At 38.7% G+C, this 24,578-nt stretch overlaps 1 protein-coding gene across 14 annotated transcripts in view; it reads right to left on the bottom strand.

Annotated features, from left to right (window-relative positions):
- Pam (peptidylglycine alpha-amidating monooxygenase) overlaps window positions 1–24,578 on the bottom strand; it is a 265,814-nt gene that overhangs the window by 23,388 nt on the left and 217,848 nt on the right. For 10 of the 14 annotated variants that reach the window (XR_003481650.2, XM_027397706.2, XM_035441157.1 and 7 more), the window contains 3 exons: window positions 22,104–22,418; window positions 11,155–11,284; window positions 217–333 (listed from right to left, as the gene is read on the bottom strand). Coding sequence is in view for 13 of the 14 variants with exons in the window: in XM_027397706.2 (XP_027253507.1) it covers window positions 217–333; window positions 11,155–11,284; window positions 22,104–22,418 (562 nt within the window). In the remaining variant the exon portion in view is untranslated. The remainder of the gene's footprint in view (window positions 1–216; window positions 334–11,154; window positions 11,285–22,103; window positions 22,419–24,578) is intronic. The other 4 variants (XM_027397703.2, XM_027397704.2, XM_035441161.1 and 1 more) reach the window with 1 other exon arrangement.

The following is a 24,578-nucleotide window of genomic DNA, read 5'->3' as shown; positions in this document are numbered from 1 at the left end:
TTTGAGGGAAGACACACCAATGGCCAATTTTCTGTATGTATGGAACTTCTGAGCTCCACAGATGACTTTTACATTCAGTTAAGCTTCAGAAACACTTGTTCAGAAAGTGAACAAAAGAATGGCCCGGTTCATTGCCTGCTTAAGGGTAGCCTTGTGGCACACTCCCTACCCAAGGATGCCCTTTCTATCCCAGCACAGGTGGGCCATTTTACTCACAGGTTCTTCCCACTGGAGTGGAGTATTGCAGCATTGTTTGGATCTATGACTAGAATGGTATCTTCTTCAATTGGTCCAAGGCCTCTTTGCTGGTAAACAAACTTGCTGTCAAAAGAGCTAAACAAAACACATTAGAATGGAAAATTAATGAGCCATAAGTCGGGGCACTTGCAAAATGCAGACCACTTGCATGAGAACCTTACTACAAACTCAGAAGGGCTGGGATGTACTTGACATCAAAGTTTCCTGAACTGTATTCCAAGCCAATATGGATGTTGAGTGTCCTGGGGCCACTGTGCATTCTCAGACCCACCAGGTCCAAAGCAAGGGCTCATTTACACATCAGGGTTTGAGAAACCCTGATCCAGGGCTGTTAAGGCAATTAAAATTTCTTAAAAAAGATTTTTCACAGTTTATAAATGAATGATACTTTCTTTAAAATTATATGAGGATAACTTCTTTTAATTTTCTCTGTAATGATTACAGTGGGATGGGCGTGAGGAGAAGGAATTATTGTACTAGTCAGATGTATAGCATGGGAACACAAAAGGACACACAGAGAAAAGATTTCAATACAATAAAACAAAACTATACTCATAGAGACATGAAATTTCTATTTCTAGAAGCTTTTCAAGTGCAAAATGGATAATTACAGAATAATGGGTTTCAGATGAATTTAGTAATTTCTGCTTTTTTAACTCAGTATCTTCTGGGTTATAAAATATTATATACATATATTTAAATTTTATATTTATATCTAAACAGTAGTATCTTCCCTTAGAATGCCAGTTATAAAAGATGCTATACTTATTTCAATTCCTGTTTCAAAATCTGACATTAGCCCCTCTCCATCCTTAGGCGCTACACTCCTGGATCCCAGTGGTACCTGCAACCGCAAACAGTACCAAACCCTGAGTCTACCACACTTTTTCCTAGGAACTTCAAACACCAAGAGACTAAAAAACCCCAACTAATAACATAAGAAATATAATGGGATTTTGAAATAAAATTTCAAGCATCACAGCTCCTGGAATTTGGGGCCATTTTTAAGTCAAATAATGATGACCCAAGCAAAGCATGGTGATGCTGTCAGCTTGGTCAGGAGATGGTGCTAAGTGACTGATGGGTGGGTGATGTGTGGGTCCAGTGTGTAGATGATAGTCAAAGAGATGACTAAGGTCTTGGGAAAGTTGAAGGAGAGTTTGTTATACTCCTCAAAATAACACAAGTTATAAGTTTAAAATTTATAATTATTCACGTCTAGAATTTTCCACTTAGTATTTTTAGAGCTGGTTAACTGCAAGTAACTGAAACCAGAAATCAAAAACTCAAATGAGACTATTTTGTGTTTACTGTGAATGGTACAAAGATGAGCTGCTACCTAAGGTTATGTAGCCAAGGTGTAAATGAACCAAATACCAAGAAACCATTTTACATGTTCAAAACTAAAGCATTGAATCACCACACACAGATGTGTTTCTATATAAACTATATATGTGTGTTTTCTTTTAGTTAAACTGGATAATCAAAAGAACTGGAATAACACCAAATATCTGTCAAGATATATTTACAACTTGAGAAGGTGATAGACTCCTCAAATCTATCATACATCCATTTATTAGTTGGCTTTTTTTTTGTGTAGAATCAACAGAAAGGTCCCAGTAGGAGCACATAAAGTTTTAAATCATACTCTCTTGCCATTAAAAATATCAATCACATAATTATCTGAGCTTCTTGACTAGTAAGGTCTTTGGGGCATACTTTTCTTGAAAGATAACAGTAAGTCCCTGAAGCAGTCCTTATTAATGATGTATTCAATTGAACACAAAATATTGATTTAGCCTTCTCAGCCTAAAACTTAAGTAAAACTGTTGGCATAAGCTATCATGTGTAGTTAAAACCACACAGCAGTATCTAGCATATATAAATAGCAATAAAATCCCATTGTTCCCTTTATCCCTATACTTTATCCCTATTCACTCATCTGCCAATACACAACTAGGTATGTTGTATATACAAAAAACACAAACTATGGTTTTTTGCTCCGATTCCAAGGGAAATTTTAATTGAGATGAATTTAGATTCATACACAGTTACAAGAAATGCCACAGAGCTTCTGTGTACACTTTATTCATCTTTCCTCAAAATGACATTTTCGTAAAACTACATTGAACATCACAAGGGTATTAATATTTATAGGTTCATTGCCCATATTTTGAAGTCCCTATTCTATTTATAAAACTTAGAAGTTTCGTTGATACTTAAAGTTGTATTGGCCAGTGTGTGGAATAGACAGGTCCATGACTTTTCTGACTGATTGCACCTAGCAGATAATGTAAATTCCTAGGTGCACAATTCTTACTAAGTGCTGTCCATTTTGCATGTAGTGGGTGTTCTGACTCATCATGAATAGCTCACAACTGTGCTGTTCTGATGTCTTATTGTGTCTCTTCACAAAGCAGCAGTGTATCAGGCCTCAGCACACCTAACTCTGTATCTCCCCTCTGCATGGAAACATGGTATATTGCCTTGCAGCTGGTGTCTCTTACAAGGGGTTGTAGTAAGTCTGTAAGTTGACTGCCTCCTTCCTGTCTTGTTATTCACCTAGACATTTACCAACAATGTCTGATCATGTATTTTCTTTTGAAAATAAACAAACAAACAAAATCTTCATCGTTTCATTGAAAGAAGTAAGAATCTGTCCTTAGTTTTGATGTTCAGCTTTATATTCCATTCCCAAATTTTAAAATATAATCATCTTCCCTTGCTTTCACAGACCCAGAACACTGGGCTTCACTTTTGAGAAAAAAAAAAAAAGCTGTTTTAATGAGCAGGTATAAATAATTCGGACTTGGGGCTCGTCCTATGCCAGTACGGGCAAAAGAGAACACCGTAGCTAATGAGGAGGTCAGTGGAGAACACACTTCATGAAATACTCTGTCCTACACTGCTCACAACGTAGACAGCCATCTGCCAAGTAATGAATATCCTTCTGTAATGGACACAATTTGTGCGACGGTGTCTGCACTCACAGCCTAGAACCTTCAGGTTCCTAATAATGGTAACAAGTAGTAAAATTAAGTCAGGGATCAATCCATTTTATTTGATCACTTTCCTTTTCATGGTATGGTAGAGAACTATGAAATAGCAGACTGAAATACTAACAAAAGTTAACAATATAAAGAAAATCAATCAAATCTCTATAGCCATAATTTGGAACAATGGAAGCCATCAGCTTCCTCAGCTGTTCCAATTTTTTTTTCCCAATCAATACCTTATGATAACATAGAACCTGAGTATTGGAGGTTTTGCTTGATTTTCTATCTCCAGATAAGCTATGTCATTTGTTTGAGAATGGCATCTTACATGCTGCACTAGTTACTTTTCCACAGAACCGCATTTATTTTACTGACTATTACTACGTTTATGCTGTATCCACTAGGGATCTCTCAGCCAGTGAGCAGGCATGTTCTTGAATTTACTAATGAGGGAATCTCTTTACATAGCTAGCGTCCATCCACAAACAAAGGGAAAGGAAACACAAAGGGAACAACAAAATCCAAACTCTAAACAAGCTACTCATGTTAACGTCATTTAATTATATCAATGCCCCTTTAGTACTGTGGATAACATATGAGAAAAGTGTAAAATTCTCAGGGAAATGCAGCTTAAAGCATTAACCACAATTCAATAGGCCTGACCCTCCCATTTAACACCCTTTAGCAGATGTCTGTATGCTTAAACTGGCAGCACCAGGGGACAGTCAGTCACTCAATGATTGGTTGTCTTTGTTTCATAAGCCTTTCACTTGGGATGGCTGGAGTTCCATAAACTAACAGCTGGTCTCGGGTGCTACACAGGGCAAATCATAAAGGCACAGACTCTGTTTCTGAAATGAGAAAACTGTACACATGCACACACACACATGTGTGCATAGACATACACACACAAGCACACACACACAACACACACACAACACACACACACACACACACACACACACACACACACACACACACACACACACACACACACACAAACAGAATATTCTATAAACTTGTAATTTGAAGAAAGGTAACCCCAGAAGAGCTCACAAATGGATGGTGGATTATATCGTTGCTATAGCAAACTGATTATTTAGTGTTCTAAAGCAGCTACCTCCTTTTCTGTGCTGCAGAGAAGTCATTATTTCAACCACATTTAACTTTTCACGGGGTCTAATAATACCCTGCACATTTCACACAGTGCCTGGAGCACTCATGGATTTTGTATGCTTCTCTAAAAAGGCACTCAGTTGCAAAGACTGAGCAGTAGCCCATGGGCTGGAATTCATCAGTTCTTTATTTTAACAGTTTGAATTCCCCATTAATGATTTTGCACATTAGCAGCTAATCAAACAGTTTAGATAAGGCTGAGAAGAAATGCTTTTCCATATTCACACACATACAATGGCTAGAATAAGTAGAAAGTGAACTTTTATACCATCAATCAAAATTAAGGGAATGCAAAATAAGTAATAAAGTGGAGAAAGACGTGATGTGTTGATGTAATTATACAAATTAAGGGACTGGGAAAGGAACCATAGGTTTTCAATTGGATAAATAAGTAAAAAATGTGCCTTTATTGTTAGGGGAACAGCTTATATAGCCCCCCTAAGTGGGTATGTTTAAAATATTACATCAAAAACATCCTGACTGCATACATAGCTTGGAAAATTCCTGTGGTAAGAAAATTCCTGAGGAAGACAAAGAAACCAGTGGTGCTGTTTGGTATTCTGACAGGCCTGGACCTAGGACCCCAAGAAGCAGTGAAGAGCACATAGAATCAGATATCAAGAGACTTGGTCCTTAGATCGTGTTCTGTCCATATGATCACTGGGCACAAGTGATGTGACAAAATCCATGCTGTGATTAAGTAATATGAGGCATTTTTTAAAAATTAAAACAAAACCCCACTCTGTTTCAGACAAAGAGGGCAGTTCAAACGTCTTGATGCATATCTCAAAGCTACGAAGCAGTTACCATGAGGAAGTCATGTCACCTGTGTCTATAAACACGGCGTTCTCCTGTAGGAGTTCCCTTCATTAGACTGGAGCATTTCCACGATTCACAGTTACTGCACAGAAGTAAAGGGAGGGGACAGCAGTGAAAGGAGCAAGATGAATCCCAAAGAGCAGCATGGAAGAGCAAGAAGGCTGCTTGTGCGATTCCGGTGATTGCAATGTGGCAGGAAGGGGACTATGGGAGCAGTCCTTCTGTAGAGCTCAAATGCCTCTCAGATACACAGAGATTCGGAATGGTTCAGTCAGTTTGAGCTGTGTTGTTTGGGTAATCAAATCTCAAAGTATAAAAGAAATAGCAGATGCTGAGGCAAAACCTTCGTCAGGTAGATCCTTGCAGGCTCCAGAAAACTACAGAGGCAAGTCCTGTACTGAATTTAACTCAAATTTGCAAGAAAATCTATTTCTGAATCAACAAGTCTAAGTGACATTCCATTCTGTTGAGATGGGCATCAATGAAGTCATGGTTTGTGAGCTTCTTGGGGGATTTTAAGACAACCTCAAGTTCTCAGTGCACACAGCGTACAGGATTCACCATGCATGTAGTCACACATTTAAAAAACTCCATTTATTTTTATTTCATGTGCATTGGTGTTTTTCCTGTGTGTATATCTGTGGGACGTTGTTGGATCCCCTGGAACTGTAGTTACAGACAGTTGTGAGCTGTCATATGGGTGCTAGGAATTGAACCTGGGTCCTTTGGAAGAGAAACCAGTGCTCTTAACTGAGTGTTTGTCAGATATCTAATACAAAGATAAGAAGGACATCTTATTATCTGAATAATTAGGATTAAAATATCTGTAAATTTAAACAATGGTAAACTGACTGAAGTGACACATAGCTTCGACAAAGTCTTAAATATTCAAAAAACAGAAAATATATGTTTCTGGAAAAACTTTTGACCTCTTTTGTACGTATATTTGAAGATTTTTAGGGGGCTAAAAATAAACAGAGAGCAACCTGATTATTTTTTCTTTGATTAAAAGGAAAAATAAAATAATGATTTGATGATTTGAAGGGTAAACTCAGTGACAGAGGACTTGCCTAGGAAAGTTCTGGTGTCCATCAACCACACACACACACACACACACACACACACACACACACACACACACGCACACAAAGAGAGAGAGAGAGAGGGGGGGCAGGGAGGGAGGGAGGGAGGGAGGGAGGGAGGATGGGATGCGGAGAGAGACATACATACAAATGAAAACAGATACACAAACACAGTCATGAAAAACATACACACAGAAACACACAGACACTAACGAAACACACACACACACACACACAGACACATACACACACACACACACTCATGCAAACACACACAGGCACACACACTCAAACACACAGATAGCCATGGACACTACTAATACATATGTAAAAAACACCAAAAAAAAAAAAAAGACTAATTGTATCACTACTTGGATCTAACCCAAGAGGCAAGCTGGCCACTTAATTTTTGGAAGAAAGAAATTAAAGGTCCAAGAAACCAAACTGCTTTCATCATGAAGATAGTTGAGAACGTGGGGAACATTTAGTTTATAAAATGCAAACAAAGTCATGGAAAAACAGGAGAGAACCCATCCTAAATTATCATGATGAAGGTACACTCAGATTTGAGTATAGCATGTGAGGAACTCCACAGCATCTGCAAGGGTCTCAGAGTTTAAAATATAGTTTTGCTTGAAGCTTAGCCTTTAATGGCTGATCCATTTCTCCAGCCACACAGGGACTTTCTTAACACTGGGAAAAGTCTAAGCATGGAACTATTAGTGATACACAGAACAGATGCACTGGCAGCTAAAATCGACCCTTTGATGGTGTTCAGTGTATGCTATTGCATTTATTATTACTGAGGTCTTGGCTTTTCTTTGGTTGATCCAGTATTCTAGCCCCTCAAATATGACATCTGCAAGGATGAAGAAATAATATATGCCAATATATGCTACAAAACTCACACTGGGAATATTCTGTTGGACTATCAGTATGGAGACTGCCTTCTCTATGAGATTAGTATGATAATACAATCCTAGTAGGGATTTTGTTGAAGTAGTCTGGGCTGTCATATCCTTGGCACTGTCACAAATTAATATATTTTGCCTTTCCCTAGTTTTTGTTGTTTTCTTTCCTATCAGTAGCAGTTAAACATCTGAATAAAAAAAATTTTTCCAAAATCCTTTCTAACTCCATGTGGGGAAACGATCAAGGAAATAGGGAATACAGCTCTAAACTCTTGAAAATGAAGGCAAAGACTTGTGGTTTAGTTAAGGGTTTTGTGATGAGTCATTTCTGATACAACCAAATCACCCCTGAAACAAATGCAGGACAGGCCCAGAAAGAAGCCTTTGACTATGGTGATGCCTTCTGAGAAACAGACCCAGAAGCAGCGGTCCCTGAGACAAGTTAGATTTAGAGTTTTAAGGAGGCTAGTTGCCGTGCCACCCTCACATCAGGGCAGACGGGAGGCTCCAAGTTTCACTATTCCCTGCTGGCGACAGGCATTGCCTATTTCTGCTGGAAGAAGCATCTTGAAAGTAGCCATTCTGAAGTTGGGGACAGTCAGGAGGAAAATGACATCAAACCAGAGAAGGAAGACAACTTTTCAGAATGTTAAGCGCTTTAGGATTATTTTGGTTGGTACATTGATTTAGAGCAGCTTAGGGAGACGAGAGAGGGGGAAGGAGTGTGTCAGGATGCAACTCGTGAAGACAGCTGTTGCAATAGCATCAAAGGAACTCTGGGTACTGAGATGGTAAACTCCAAGTTCTGTCTGATACACGGTAGGGATCACTTCCTAAGAATTATGATATAAAATTATTTAGTTATAATTTACAGCAAGCCTTTTCCTGGCGGGACATAGAATTTGTTGTGGTGAGAAAATGGAGTGGAAATATTTCAGGGGAAATGAATGTGAGATTTGCCACATGGCTGCTCGGCTGAGATCAAGGGAAGACGTGTCACTATGCCACTAGTGCAGCAAGAAGACTGCAGTCTCAAACAGCCTTTACTTCTAGTCCATATCAGCAAGGCATAAATTCTACAAAAGGTATTAACTCTGTGAAATACCTGGTTTTCATTGAGGAAAACTTTGTTTTGTTTTGTTTTTTCCTAATTTATACCAACCCATATGTACAGGAAGGATATTCAGACAACAGAATCTAAGGTTTTTCTTTTAATAATCCAAATCAATTAAACAACAACAAAAACCACTATAGAGTAATCTGTTTCTAATTGTCCTCATGGATAATAAGGCAGAAACTGTCTGGAAGCAGTGTGACTCTGAAGATGTCTTCACAACTATGAATGTAAAAGGTTGCTGTGACCAACAGACAATGCTAGGGAGAGAGAGAGAGAGATTCCAAACATTCTTGCAGCTAAGAAATAAACAGCTAGTGAGTGAAGCCATCAGTTTTTTCTGCATCTTCAAAAGCATCCATGTACTGATGCTATTTACCTATTTACCTTGACACACACATGGGGCTTGGTGGTAAATGTACTTCCATATGGTTCTGGGCACCTAGGTGAATGTGTCAGGTGCCAGGAAAAAGCCTTTTTTTTTTTTTTTTTTTACAGCCAGAACTACCACATAAGCTGCAAAGAATGTTCTCTTGATGGCTCTTGTTTCTTAGTCCTGAGTTGTCTTCTCCAAGCTGGCCTCTACTGACCCTTCCTTCCCACTGAATTATTTCAGCCTCCACCGTTTGCTTGGAATGAATATAATATTAAAATGGAAACCTGGACTCTGTCCAATGTTAGCTTTTGCCAGCTGAAACCGTATCAATGGGAGAAAATAATGCTGTAATTTACTTGACTGGCAAAATGTGGTAAGAAATCCATGCAGAAAATGTAGCAATATCATTAAGATGAAGAATATGCCACGATGAGTGGTGATAGTTTGCTTTTAAAAGCACTTGGTAAAACACCATGAGACGTTCAACAAACACCAAGTCCATGCAGTGGAGCGGGGTGACGGCGTGCTGACCGCCAGGGTCTGCTCTGGGCTTCCCAGCATCTTTCTGTTATTCACATTGTGTGACAGCTAGAAAGGACAACTGAACAGCAGTAGAACCATTCATCTATTTTTGAAATGTTGATTAAATTTCATACTTAACTGCATAAAAAGAACCCATATTTGGATGCTTGACAGAATGAGACACCACAATTTGAATCAAGAGCTCATAAAAAGAGGAGCAGACCCCCAATTTCCCAGATGAGAGTCTGTAATTGTATACATGAAAGCAGGGGATTCATTAAAATTCATTGAAAACATATTCAATTTTTTTTACTTTCATGTGTAAATTTGCAATAAAAAATTACAAATGGCTTTTCATTAGTAAGTAGACTCAAAACAATGTAAATTTAGGTGGCACACTTAAAAAATATAACCACTGAGCATACTTCTAAAGCCATTGAAGGCTACCACCCAGCAGTTAGGTGGTCAACTCTGCTTTTAGATGCGAAGGATCTGAAGCTTTGCCACTTGCTGATGAGACAATGAGGGAAGCACTTGGTTACCATTTGTAAAATGTGAACTGTCACCGTGATAACAATGACTGAACACTTAAGACACTGATAGGCCTACAGTATGCACTAAATCCCAGACATGATTCTTTGAGTGACTCCAAGAATACAGTGGAAGACACAATGGAAGGTCAGAAAGAAACTGCAGAGGAAGAAGCAGCACAAATTAAAAGGTTCTAGGGTTGGCTTCAGATGAGGTGCTCAGAAAGAGAAGACATTTACATACTATTGAACTGTGGGAAAATGTGAAGGATATGGCACCAAGGACTCCGGCACTCAAGGCAGCCAAATCTGTCCAATCACAATGTCCATAGGTATTGTGGGAAATTACCAATACGGAGTCAGGTAGAAATATAAGGGTATTTAATAGGGAAAAGCCTTACTTCCAGAGCAACCTAGCCAGCTGGCGTGGTAGAGGTCTGTACAGCAAGAAGCAAAGAGAAACCGAAACCGAAAACGCAGTCCCACTACGTCACTCTGACCACACCCTCACAAGCCTGGTCAGGCACACCTGTAGCCAGCCCTTAAGAAGGAGTGGCTACAGCTTTCCCTACACATAGGTGCACAGTTTTCAATGGCCTGGGATAACATGAGGGACAGCTAGAGCCTGATGGCTGTAGGGTTTTTTTGTTTTGTTTTGTTTTTGTTTTTGAACACAAGCAGGGAACTAACAAAATGCTTTTCTATAGCCAACTAGTAACTTCCTAGATGATTGCTTCTCTGGATTGCTTTCTGTGAAGTGTTGAAATGTTTCATGAGTATAGAGCTGAACTTATGAAGTTCCCACTCTGGGAAAGGAGGGTATTTCCAAGGAGAAGATAATAAGATAATAAGCACGCAGGATTTCAGGCTGCTTCTGCCTGTCTTAGAAACTAGTACATGAGACCACTAGTGGGTGAGACTACTTTTTTTTCTTACAATGCACAAGATTTCCCCTCTGCTATTTATCATAGTTGGCTGTGAAAATAACAACTCTATGTTTTCTACATAGGAATCATGCTCAGATTGATAGAGAAAAATAAGGCAAACATCTTGCTGTAATTCTTGAAATCCTGGAGATGAAAGGATGAAATAATCAAAGAGATACCACAATAGGAGCAGAACATCCACTCTGCAGAACATTAGTCCTGAACCCTGGATATACTCATTACTAGCTACTAACATCACATAAGGAGAGCCTCCTAACTTTCACGTGTTTCCTGACAACTATACCCACACTTCTTCAGAATTTTCAAAAAAAGAAAAACACAAAATAAAAAAATAAAACAAGAGTTCACCTATTAAGTCTTTTTAATTTAATGAAAAGTAATATATATTATTTTCATATAATTCTGAAGAAAAATATTACTTACTTTCCATCCCAAACATGGTCACCTCTGTGGAAAATCACTAGGTTATTCTTGGAATCCAGTGCCACCCCAGAAACCTGGCCTGGTAACAAGTACACTCCAGGCCAGTCCAGTGCCTCCTCCACATGGAAATCTAAAAGATAAATCCACACACATATTCAGCATAAAAACAGACGCAAAGACTCAGCACTGGCACAAAAACTCATGCAAAGACACTGAAGACAAAATCGAGCAGAAAATGCAACCCCATGCACAGGCCAAGCAGCCTCTTGAGCTATGAGACAAAATGGCTGAACTTGTCTTGAGACCATCTGCTGTCCTTTCCCATTGCCAAGACACCTGTAAAATCAGACAGTTCTTAAGCTATAAAGGAGCCAATTTGAAATCTCTCCCTCCTTGATAAGATTCCTAACTGTAAATTAATATCTTTGGAAACTTATGCCAACATTGGGGGGTATTGTTTTAATATACAATTCTGAAATGCAAATACGTAGCAGGAATTAGCAAAAATCCAATCCCTCAATGTATCACTATCTCTTCCTTCCTTCCTTCCCTTCCTCCCTCCCTCCCTCCCTCCTCCCTCCCTCCCTTTATCCATCCATCTATTCATATATTTTCTTTCTTATCATGTATCTATCTACCTATCTACCTACCTACCTGTCTATCACCCATCCAAATAAAATTTGGATGATCAATAGACAGCAGTTCCTAGGATAAGCTATTTATTGATTATCCATTATACCTGGAACTATGTAAGACAGCATCGTTTGTCTTAGCTTCAGTTTTCCTATAAAAATTGCAATTCTCTGTCCTTGTACATATTTTCTTGTCTTCTAACATGACAAAAAAGGCAACATTGACAACTCTGTTATTGACTGACAAATTATTCCTTTTTTTTTTTTGATCCTTCTATTCCTATTCTGTATTTGGAAGAATCCAATCTTCAGAGAACTCCTGAGTTCATTTGTGTTAATTCAAGTCATAAACCAGCTCATGAACGAACAGGTACTATATACAGTATTAGTCGTATTGATCATATGTAACTATTAAGATAACCTTGAAAATTACTGTATCAAAGTCACCTCCCCCCAAATGCTTCAACAAGAGATTCTGAGAAATCTCAAAGCACAAATCCAAGGTCCATTGCTTTTTCCCACTTTTTGAAGAATGTGGAAACATGTAGTCAAGCCCTCAAAAGAGGCAACAAAGGCCAGCAAAAGAAAAGGAAGTAGAGGGCCTGTATACCAGGCACTGGAACCCATGAGCCAGTGCCAATGTAAGATTAGGCAGTTACACACTCTTCTCAATTATGGAAAAGCACAAATCATTTCACCTTTCCATGCACAGCTTTTTAGATGTGGTAACAAGAATGTTAACATCTACCAATGACTTTTAATAAAGTGGTTACAACAGATAAGTGCAGTCTTTACACTGAATTTTATGAACATGAAATAAAACATGATTCTCAGCCTTGATGAATACAGGGATAGAGTAAGAATGCAAAGTAAGAAAAGTTTATAAGATAAAACAGGAATCAAATACTTGGGACACAAAAGAGCATTAGAAGACAGAAGTAGTCCCATAGTCCATCTTGAGACTTTGACTGGCATAGCAAGATCTTATTGAGTAGAAAAAAATGAGTTTTTATGTCAAGTTAAGCATAGTAGAGGTTGAGGGGATTCATCAGTGGGAAGAGAATGCTTTTATTAGAAAGAGAAAAAAGCAAAGACTTTTATAATTGCAATATTTGTTTCATAATGTTTAGAAACCTGAATTTGGAGTCGGATCCTAAGCCAGGTAGTTGTGGCAAGCAGGGCTACAGGAGAAGCCGACCATCAGATCTGATTTGAATTCAGAGAGGAAAATGTATTACATATCACACAGAGAGCCTGGGCCTAATCATGAGAGTGTTGTTTTGGTTTGTAGTGTAGGGTCCTGACCTATACTATATTTAATTTTAAGGCACTATGCAAGCACTTTGTGAATAGTAGGGAAGCACAGAGTAGGGAAATAATTTAGTGTGGGATATCCTGGAACACATGCCGATGCTGTTTTCACTCGTGTGTACTGTAAAAGGCTTTCCTGGGTTAGAGAGAAGGGGCATAGCTTCAGCTAGCATGCTTGAATCTGCAAACAACCCTGGGCACACCAGCGGATACTGTGGAGCTTTGGAATGAATAGCATCCATCATCTATCACACTGGCTTGTCAAAACAGGAGAAAAGGCTGGAAACTGATGCTGCAGTGAATTGGGAGTCACTCACAGAAGGTTTTTAAGAATAAGGTGATATGATTAAAATTGTACCTTTGAAAGTTAGCTTTAGAAGTAAGGGCATAAACATGATAATTAGAGATGTCTAGGTTGATGAACAGGTGGGTAGATCATTCCCCAAAGCACATGTTTTAGATAGTCTTGGGATCCTTGGTTTCAGGTGCATTTCCTTCTCATCTTATTTGTGTTTTTGGCATTTAGTTGTCACCATTCTGTCCTTGGTAGCCAACTCCAGGAAGTCATGGATGGACTCTTGAGGAAATGTTAATATATACCAAAGTGGATATTTAATTTCTTTCATTAGATTCTTGGAGTCCAGAACCACTTCAATTACACAACTCTCATTTATTTTTTTGACATGTCTCCAGTCTCTAAAAGGACAGCATTTTCACTCTTATACTGTGGCAATGTATGTATGCCAATAACTACTTCTTACCTTAAGGTAATACTGACAGTACTATAAGACTACTTAGTAAAAATGTGACTTTACTACCTGCTTTCACTTAAGATAATGGGCACATGTCCTTGTTCCTGCAGCTCTTAGTCCAGTAGGCCACTAACATGCAATTGCCTGAAGTGCTCTTGAAGATGAATGGTATTAATGGTGATAAAAGCATCCAATGTGCAAATGCAAGTATCATGTTGGTGTTAAATGCTAATTTCATAAAATATTGGAACTACTGTATAAATTACTCTAATCTGACTGTGAATGACCCCAACATCATAGGACCTTACTCAGCTACGGTGGACAGTCTGCAAGGAGCATTATGTATGAACTGGTTTGGGTCCAGCCCCACCAATTATAAAATCAAAATACTTGTCAATATGGTTAGAAATTTTCCAAAGTACAGAGGCAGTATAAACATCTAGAATGTATGTATTGCAAGGCCACTTTTGGGAATTCTCAATAGAGTAGAGTTGGTATCTAAGGAAACTGACTCTAACACTATGAAGAACTTGGCTATTAGCAGCAAATGTTTGGGAAGCATTTTAATTCCATTCACAACAGTTTTGAGGTTGTTAAGACTACCCAGCTAAGACTCCAATGTTAGGAATCTGGGTTCTTGTGTTAATCAGATTCTAGGGTGGGGAAAGGAAATGAGTTCATGTTCTCCTGTGTGTATACTGGATCCGGTAATGAGCATTTCCCTTTCCAATGCAACTGCCTTATCATTATTAAAGGTTAAAGGTTACATCCTTAAAAGACTAAATGAGTACAATTATGAAAGTCAGTTAGGAATACTTATGAAGACGGATCTAACACTGACTGCTCTGATCCCTGCCCTAAGGTACTCAAGAGTCAGAAGCTTCCAACCACACTGGAATCAACCTTCATCATTATCTCATTTGGTAGAACAGAGTTTAGACTGGGGTCAGATATTAGGCCCAACACTAAGGATAACTTTCTCTAATTATTAAAATAGGAACATTTAAAATCCTCACCAAAGAAACAGTATGATAAAATGTATTTGGGTTTTATCTTTAACTTGACATTTTCAATCACAGAGAAAATAAAATGTGCTTCAGATTTCATTTACTCTTTACTTAAAAAGTGCTTCAGTGCGTGACTAGTTAAATGTTGCAGAATTATGGTTTAAACAAGATATTAAGTAAAAATCTCTTACCTATGACCATGGGCAGTCATCCCCAACTCTAAAATGTGACCTGTGCTAAACTCAGATGGCAAATGACATGGTTAAGATTGATGGCTTGTTTTTAAAATCCTGGGTTTGAGAATATAATGGAGGAAACAATTTTTTAAATAATGTAAATGCATATTAGTTGTACATCCTAGTAGCCTTAACACAGTCCATTGTTTTCAAAAAGATGCCACGAGAGATGAAATCATCCCCTGGAGGCTTTTAAATGACATTCCTTCCAAATAAATCTAAGATTTTATAACAAATTATATTATTCACCAAGGAACACTTGCATTTATTACAAAAACAGTAAATGTGTAGCCTCATATTCTGTCAGAGATTAAACAAATTACTGATAGAAAAATTAAGCATGTTATTAAAATTATATCAATAAATCACTAAAAGAATCTTATACCGTTCCAAGAAAGAGATTAATGCTAGCGATCATTGCTACAGTCACGTGATCTTATTAATAAGCATTTAAAAGGGCATCCACTTATCCGTGTCACAGGAGCTACATAAAACTCAAGCTTGATAAACTTTAATCACAGGACTATGATGCAACTTGAGTCTAACAAGGCTCCTTACATTTAATGCTAATCAAAAAACAAAGTGGATTAAAATCACTACATTTCAACAAAAAATGGCAACTGTTTCCTCTCTACTTGTCTGTTCCTACTACTTGAGTAAATATGTTTTGATCCTGACAGATTTATTATTTATTAGAAGTGCTACCCATAACTAAAATTAACCAACATAATAGGGGAAAATTTATAACAAAGTCAAAAGGAAAACAAGAATAAGTTACAATGTCTCATTTAACAGGAGTGAAGAAAAAGGAAAGAGATAGCCAGAGTCTTAAAGGCAGTGGCAGAATGAGTGTTGTAGAAAGTATTTACAAGAATTATAATTATAATGTATATATAATATAAATATAATGTATATATATTAAATGTATGAACACATGTGTATACACACACACACACACACACACACACACACACACACACACACACACACATTTAAGAGCAAAGACTCAGTGTGCCCAAACCATTATATTATACTATTTGAAAATGTACTTCAAAATGAAATACTGTTTAAATGGTACTCTCATGGAATAATGTTACTTTAAATGGTACTCTCATGGGAATAACATTACTTTAAATGGTACTCCCATGGGATAATGTTAGCAACTATAAAGATGTAAATCCGTTGGATCAGTCTTTTACATAATATTTATATTAATTCTTTGAGAATTTCCTACATGTATGCAGAACATTTTGGTCATATTTACCCCAACACTACCCTTTAACTCCTACCAGAAATATTCACTCCTCCCATGTAATCAGGGGTGGGGCCACCCACCAGAGTGTGGTCAACCCACCGGGGGCCACACCCTAATTGTAGGCTGAGATGACTGTGCAGGGAAAATCTGCCTGTCTGTCTTTCTATCCAATTGGATTATATTCTTCTAGGGTACAGATTAATAATACCGTTAAAAAGCAAGGCCCAGGAGCAGCTCTGCGATGCGCAGAGTCCTGACACTGGGAGCATGTGATTTAACCTCCACATACCCTAGTTTCTGCCTTTCTAAAATGTGATTAAAAATAGGCTGTTATAAGGATTAAATGAATGCATACATCCTAGACATGGAGCCTTGTTCAAAGTAAACATTATATAGTTGTCTGATGTTATCATCTCATCCACTACAAAGATGAAAACTCAGCCAGTCAAAAGCCTTATTTCAATCTAGGAATTCTGTAAGACTGTACCACATACAAGTGTATGACTGGAATGTGTCTTAAGGATGATCTCAAAACTTAAGTGAAAGTTGGTTTAGCAGTCACCCAAAAATTCAATGAAGCATAGACCTCTGGACTGAATTGTAAATGTCAACCAACTATTTTATAACTGTTGTATAACATACAGAGGGTTTCAATGACTGAACCAGTCTTCCATATGTTTGTACACAGTAGTGTGATAAAATCTGCCAGCCAAAGCTAACAACAAGAACTAACAAGAAGTTTTCACTGATTGCTCAATAAGCCTATTTCCAGAAGGCAAGTTGCGATTTTATTTCTACTCTATTAATGCCATCTCAGTACAAATATTAAACTACTTGTGACAGAAACTAAGCAACATTAAGAATAAATATGAGAACATTTGTTTCCATCATTGAGTTAAATATTTTCATTCTGCAATTAACGTGTCCCTTATTTTTGGAGGGGGCCGTTTCGAGACAGGGTTTCTCTGTGGCTTTGGAGGCTGTCCTTGACTCACAAAGATCTACCTGCCTCTGCCTTTTGAGTGCTGGGATTAAAGGCATTCGCCACCACCGCCAAAATTCATGTGTCTCATCCATACACTAAAGCAGATCAATGAAATTAGTCAGAGTTTCAAGGATCTACAAACTCTATGATAAGACACTACCAAATATTTACAATTCACTAATGTGTGAAAATCTGTACCTTTCTACGTAGTTCAAGAAAATACATTGCATGAGGCAACCCAGACTAACAAAGGGGAACTTATGTTCTCTCGTATTTGTGGATCTTTAGCTCTGAATCTTTAGGTAAGAATGTGTAAATCAGAGTAACAGAGAAACCAGGAAAGTAAAAAGGGGCCATGGTGGGAGGAGGAGAGAAGGAACTATAGAGAGGAGGGCCGCAGGTGCTATTAAGGGAGAGGGGGAAATGGGGGAAATATGTAGTATAGGAAGAGTATAGGCTTATCGGAGGTAAAGCAGAGGGAGCAGCCGGGGAGGGATAAATAATGCTAAGACTGTTTGAGAGGGCTGCCAGGGACACCTGCTATTTTATGAACATCCTTTAAAAAGATACCAGGAGGACTGCTGAAAAATCACCTTTTCTGGACATGACGGGCATGTTGAACCCATGACTTCTCAAAAGCTAAGGCTGCCAACCCTAGACCTGCACAAGACCACGCCAGTCAACATTCTCGCATGTATTAGAGGGCTTAGGAAGCTCCACTCCTTAGTTAAGGAGAGATAAGGTCTTATAATAGCTGCCCAGGCTCCATTGGTCAGAGCTATAGCCAGGTGCATATGGGCAATGGTAATTGGGCTGAATAAGTTTTACACACACACACACACACACACACACACACACACACACACACACACACACTATAGAAGAGGAGAAGGAGGACATGAATTTGAGTTGGGGTATGGGGGACACAGGAAGAGTTGCAGATATGATCACAATGCATTGTACTTATGTATGAAATCCTCAAAGAACAAAAGCGTTCACTGATTCTCACGAAGAAGAATATTCACTCGGAAATTCTGATTGATGTAAAAACAGTATTTGTGCATTGCTTACTTGACCTGGGAGGTTATTAGTCTAATATACTAATGCATCAGTGATAATAATGATAATAATTAAAGAATTGTTACATTTATTCAATATTTTCTACTGTTCAAAACCTTTTCCATGTATAGTCTTATCCTCTTGAAGATTGTAATCCTCATTCTACAGATGAGAAAACTAAAGATTAGAGACTTAAAAAACAAGATATCAAGATATCAGGGTAGAGGGCATGGCTGGAACTTAGAGGCAGGCAGCCAAGATCCACCAGTGAGTCTGCCCATAACATGATCTTTCTTAGCAGACTTTCACATTTTATTTGGGCCAAATGCAGACTTTGGAAAAGTGGGTGGGGGGCTTTATTGGGTATGTATTCTAGAGACACAGAGATCACATAGCATATAAGCTCTGTTCTGAAGGATGCTAAGACCAATGATATCTGACCCTGAATGAAGTAGAAAACTCTGCGTAACACAGACACTTGGATGCAGAACCAGGTATAGTTGTTTCGAGATATGTTATTACACTGTGTAAAGCTACGTTGCTGTGATTGGCTTAATAAAAAGCAAAATGGCCAATATTTAGGAAGGAGGTATATGTAGGACTTCTTGACAGATAAAGCTCTGGGAAGAAGAAAGGGAGAATGGCTAGCCAGAGGCAGAGGAAGCAGGACTTGCAAGAGGAGAGAGGTAAAAGCCACGAGGGACAGAGAAAGATGTGTATTACGTATAATCCTGACAAAGTTAAAAGTCTATAAACAGTATTGTTTAGAAAATGTTAAATCCCAAGGCCGACCACACAGCACCACACACAAAATTTTGAGCTAATACAGTAATAATTACACCTTTGAACCCTCAAGTCAGCTGGATGGGATCCACTCCTGTATTACAGTCCCAACATATAGGGAAGAGAACAAACTATGCGGTTACTGAACACATCTCTGTTATGGGTTGTACAGATACCAAGAACCGAACACATAGAACGGGATTCGGACGAAGTAGATGCCTTTAGCTTCTGAGCAGAGAGGGACCAGAATTCCAAGAAAGGCTACACAACTGGACAAGCACATTTCAACCAATCATGATCAACTCAAATTAAGGCACTGGACGGTGCATATTGGAAACCATAATGTTCAAGCCTTAAATCCAGACTCTGGGACCTCATTCAATAGGTTAACATCTCCTGGCTCCAGTTTCTTCTGAAAATTAACATGCCGTAAAAGTACCTGAGATGACTTTGTGTTGTAATATGAAGTGACAAAATAGCCCTGCACTTTTGCTTCGGTTACAGTGCCATATAAAAAGTGACTTTCTTCTTTGCAGCTAATACAATTCCATCTACCAAATTAGGCACTTAAAGGGACAGTTCATTCTAGACCATTAAGGCAATTATCTGCTATGCGTGGGATAAAGGCAGGGCAAAAGAGAAACAATAGCCCATTGTCCATCATGTTTCTTCTCCCTGCTGATACTCTGAGAAGCACACACGGATTAGACTAATACTGACGGCGTACAGTTGCCATATGTGGAAAACTTCCTACTTTCTTTTGGAAAAATGGAAGCTTGCTGCAGATTCCGGCTTCCTCTGACATATGCAATGCAATGCCACCAGAGCAAGCTTTGTTACTGCTGCAAAAGGGCATCTTATATGGGGAATCGGGAGACGACAAGGAAAAGGCAGTTATGACTAGACTTACTAAACGTGAACTTTATATTTTGCACTCAGTTTTAAAGATTTTGGAGTTAGAATAGTGAAATAACGTTAAAAACAAGCCATGTCAGAAAGAAAATGCACATATGGTTCTTTCAACAGTGGAGGGGGGCTGTGCTGCCTAACACTCGGTGACTTATTAAATTTAGTGACATTACCCCACATTCTTACGAGGAAGAACCACCCCCCCCCAGCTGAGGTCTTCAGAGATGCTTTCTTGTCTTGAGCACTGCCTCAGAACTAGCTCCGAGAACAGCAAGTGACACAGCAAAAAAAATGATTTCCTACTTTTTAAGCTTTCTTTCTTAGAAAAACGAAGACTCCAGAAATACAAACTCTTCTTTAAACGTATGTTATGTGACAGGCTACATGTAGTTATGGGCACCATGTGTGTGCCTGGTACTTGCAGAGACCACAAGAGGGTATAGGATCTCCTGGCGCTGGAGTCACAGGTAACTGCATGCCATCATATGTGTGGTCAGAAGTCAACCCAGGTCCTCTTGAAGAGTACTGTGTGATCTTAACCATGGAAACATCTCTCTAGTCCCTGGATTCTGATTTTTCCACAACACTTACGATGATAAAGAGTGACAGTGATATCTCAAATTCAGGAATTAAAAGGCAAGTGAGGGACCAATACACACTGCAGTTCTAACATGCAATATGTGAACAGAAATGTGTTTCACCAGAGGCTTCTTTTGTGAATATCTGTGTTCTCGACACAGAGGTTCAGACAGCCCCTCGTGCGTTATGAGACAGATAGGTAGAGGCACAAGAAACTGAACATCTCTGGTAACCGACTCCCAGATACCATTTCACTTCTTTGGTAGGACACAGAGGTTTTTCTTCAACACCTTAGATAATTCTCAAGTAAGAAGTGTCCCCTGACTGCCTCTCGAGAAACACAGGTTTATTAGATGAATTTGGAACCAGTTAGAGGCTGTTAAAATATGAGGAGTTAAAAGTCCAGGCTCCACTTAACACCTCATACAGACCATTAGGCCGGTCCCAAAGGACGACACTTGAAACTTCCATGTGAGCAGAGGCACTGCATGCTAATTTTTTCAATTATAAATAAAAATCAGCTGGGTGTTGAATAATTTATGGCTTCCTGCAAAGCTGAATTTGAAAACATCAAGCTGGCAGCCTGTGCCATCCAAGCCCACGCATGGACAGCTGCCATGCACGCATAGCCCTTACTTTTTTTTTTTTTTTTGAGAATCTCTCCACATGCTTTATGACTTGGCTTTCCACATTAGCAAGTCACATGCAACACAATCAATATTACAGAGGCCACAGCATAATTAAAGACAAAGACGAGGCATCTACAGCTTGCCAGTACAGAAACCTGAAGGGAATAAGGTATTGTTCTCTAATTTATGGAAGTCAAATCCTGGCCAGAAATAAAGATAAATTTGATAATTATTGACTTACTGGCGGTCCCTTCAGAAATACATACTCAATTTTCAATTATGACAGCAGCTGATAATGGAACTTAAGAAATCAGTCATAAAATGGTTATACTTTACTAGTCAGGAGGATGAGAATGTGAGAGTGCATTAATCGCATGAGAAGATAGGAAAAGCATATATATATATATATATATATATATATATATATATATACACTATACACTCGGATTCATAGGGGAGGTTTGGAAATTTCAACTTCCTCCCGTTTAGGTAAGGGGGGAATGTTGATTGGTTACTCTGAATTTCACACACACAGTCAATTCCAAAATGACTCAAAGCGTCGTCCTACTTTGGACCCATTCGCTGAAATAAATGCTGAATTTACATAGTACAGGGCCAACCCAAAAATTCAAAATAAAAATCTTTTCCAAAGGACTGTGGTATTTGAGAGCTCAAATCTGAGTCATACTTGTTCCAGTAAGTCATTTTTATTGGTGAGTTTTACTACGTACTAATTTTTATTCCCTTCAGATTTTGCTAATGTGGATTGCAGCGTTTCATACTTTACTGCTTAGAAGAAAGTCTGAACGCACCTCCTGAGTGTTCTGGTTCCCAGGGACCTTCACCAGGCTGCTGTGGGGAGACACTGCTCTCAGCTGGCCTCAAAGTGGACTCTAGTCTGTGGAATTTGTGGATTCTGTCCCTGACTAGGATAGCATTGCCCCTTTCCTCACGCTCTGCACCCTCTCTGGCATCAGACCGAGTCAGGTCCTTTTTCTGGACTATGTTTGCCATCTCAGCTACCGGGTCTGAACCGGACTCTGTCTTTTCTGCGGGGTTATATCTGTGCACATGAACCACACCGTCCCTCTCTCCTAGCAGCTTGGAAAGCAGTGAATACAAATCACCTGCGGGGACAAAAGAGATAAAGAGGCAGAGTGTTTACAAGACAGTAACATTTACACTTGGATTCTTAGAAACATCATCTGATTGTGACAGTCAGGGAGAAGTAAGGTTCTTAGACTTTCACAGAAGGAGGGATGGAGGGATGGAAGGACGGGAGGGACAGAAGAGGGGACAGAGAGAATGGGAAAGGAAAGTCAAACACTGGGAAATATTCTTACATTTCATTTATAAACCATCTTCTTCCTGTTACTTCACACACTGTGACCACTGACATATGAGCACAAGTAAAAAAAATAATTTGCATGTCATTGTATCCATGTTTTAATCATTGGCTTCCTCAGAATAGTTCAACTGATGTGGACATTAAAAATAACTGATACGATACAGAAATTAAGAACTTAGGCCTCCATCAGATTTCAAAAATAAAAATAGCCACAGCTGCATTAAAGAAAGCTACCATCACAAGCAATTTGTATTGTTCTGAAAATCCTGTTAAAGCTCAAGCTATAAGACTCTTTTTCAAGACTATGTGTGAAACATAACCATTCTGTCAGACATGTGTGTATGTGACAACTGAGAAGCTAGTCTTAGGGTTTCCCTAGTACTAGCATAAGTAGGTCCAATTGCCCCTCTTAAGCAAGAAGTGAAACAGTTCTAGAAGAATTATTTTTTAATCCTTTAGAAACAGTTGGAAACAAAGAACATAAGAGGAAAAAACCTGAAAATCATTAGCTGAGTCATCATAAGTTTTTTTTTTTTATGAGTACATTAAAGAACAGACTTGGGTAGGATTTTATGAAAACAAGTTATGCACAATCTGTGATTAGATACAATTTCAAAAGACAGCCCATACAATTTTAAATCATCATCATTTATGTGGACAAACTCATTATGTCTGCTATGTGAACGGAAAACACACATGTGGTGTCCTGGCAACCCCAGGTTTTCCTGTTCTCAATCTATTTTACAGGTTAGCTGCTAGGAAACCGTGATTGTAGATTCTGATTGCCTACATTTAACTACATCTACAGCCCCACTGTCTAACACTTATAAGCCTTTTCTTTAGGGCCATGAGACGCCAAAAAGTCATAAATGGTTTAGCTATGATGCAAGCCACTGAAGACTATATTGATAAGATATTTGTGCAAGGGGATACAAAGTCTTTGCAAGCTTACACTAACACATTGGTCACAGTTACAAATGATCTTGGCTTAACAATTCAAAGTAGATTTGAAATTCTCACCCATAAAATCAGCTTATTTTAGGTGAAATCTTCAATCAGAAAACAATTTCTAACTAATGGGACAATCTCTTCAAACAAACGAAACAAATCATGACTCAACCAAACTGGATGGTCACATTCACACTCTGCCTTACAGAAGAAAGTTCATCCAAAGAGTTCATCATGCTTGAGTAATGAGACATTTCACACAGAAAATAAAATACAGTGTTATTTCAAGAAGAGATAAAACACATGATTCCAAACTTGAACTGATGTCATCAGGTTAATAAGCAAGGAGGAACACAGCACAGGGTGAGTACTTTGCATGGCCCTTCAGCTTCATCAAAGTCTAAAAGCAGTCATAAGATAGAAGTGCAGAGCAGTGTTGTTCCTTTGAAATAGTCATTGAAAGTCAATTTTGGGTTAGGGAAGCAAAATGTTAAAGCAACACGGTAGGCCTGGCTGCACTGAGCTGTGAAAACTCAACTCCAGAGACCACTAGATGGCTGTCTCACTATCTCCCAGTTTTATTTTATTTTATTTTTTATGCAGGAAACCCACCAATCAATGTCTCTCTTCCTTTCTCTGTCTCTCCCTCTCTCCCGGCCGCTCCTGGATAGATGGAATCTTGAATTGGTTACTGTTTTTCTTAAGCACATTAAGATCTCAACTTTGGGAATATGTCTGATGAGACATTAGATGGACGAGGACATAAACAGAAGAAACTGGCTGGAATAGATTTTTTTCCTGTTGTGTAAATCGTCTCTTCTCTGCAGATGGTTTCTTTTGCTGTGCAGGAACTGCTTATTGCACATAACCCCAGTTGTCAATTCCTGCTATTATTTCTCTAGCATTGGAGTCCTTTCCAGAATCTTGTTGCCTATATCTAAGTCATTGAAGTGTTTTGCTCAAGCTTTCCTTTGTCATTTTCAGGACTTCT

Source organism: Cricetulus griseus, chromosome 2 (genome assembly GCF_003668045.3).
Source record: "Cricetulus griseus strain 17A/GY chromosome 2, alternate assembly CriGri-PICRH-1.0, whole genome shotgun sequence".
NCBI classification, from domain to species: Eukaryota; Metazoa; Chordata; class Mammalia; order Rodentia; family Cricetidae; genus Cricetulus; species Cricetulus griseus.
This window is presented reverse-complemented; position numbering and strand designations above follow the sequence as displayed.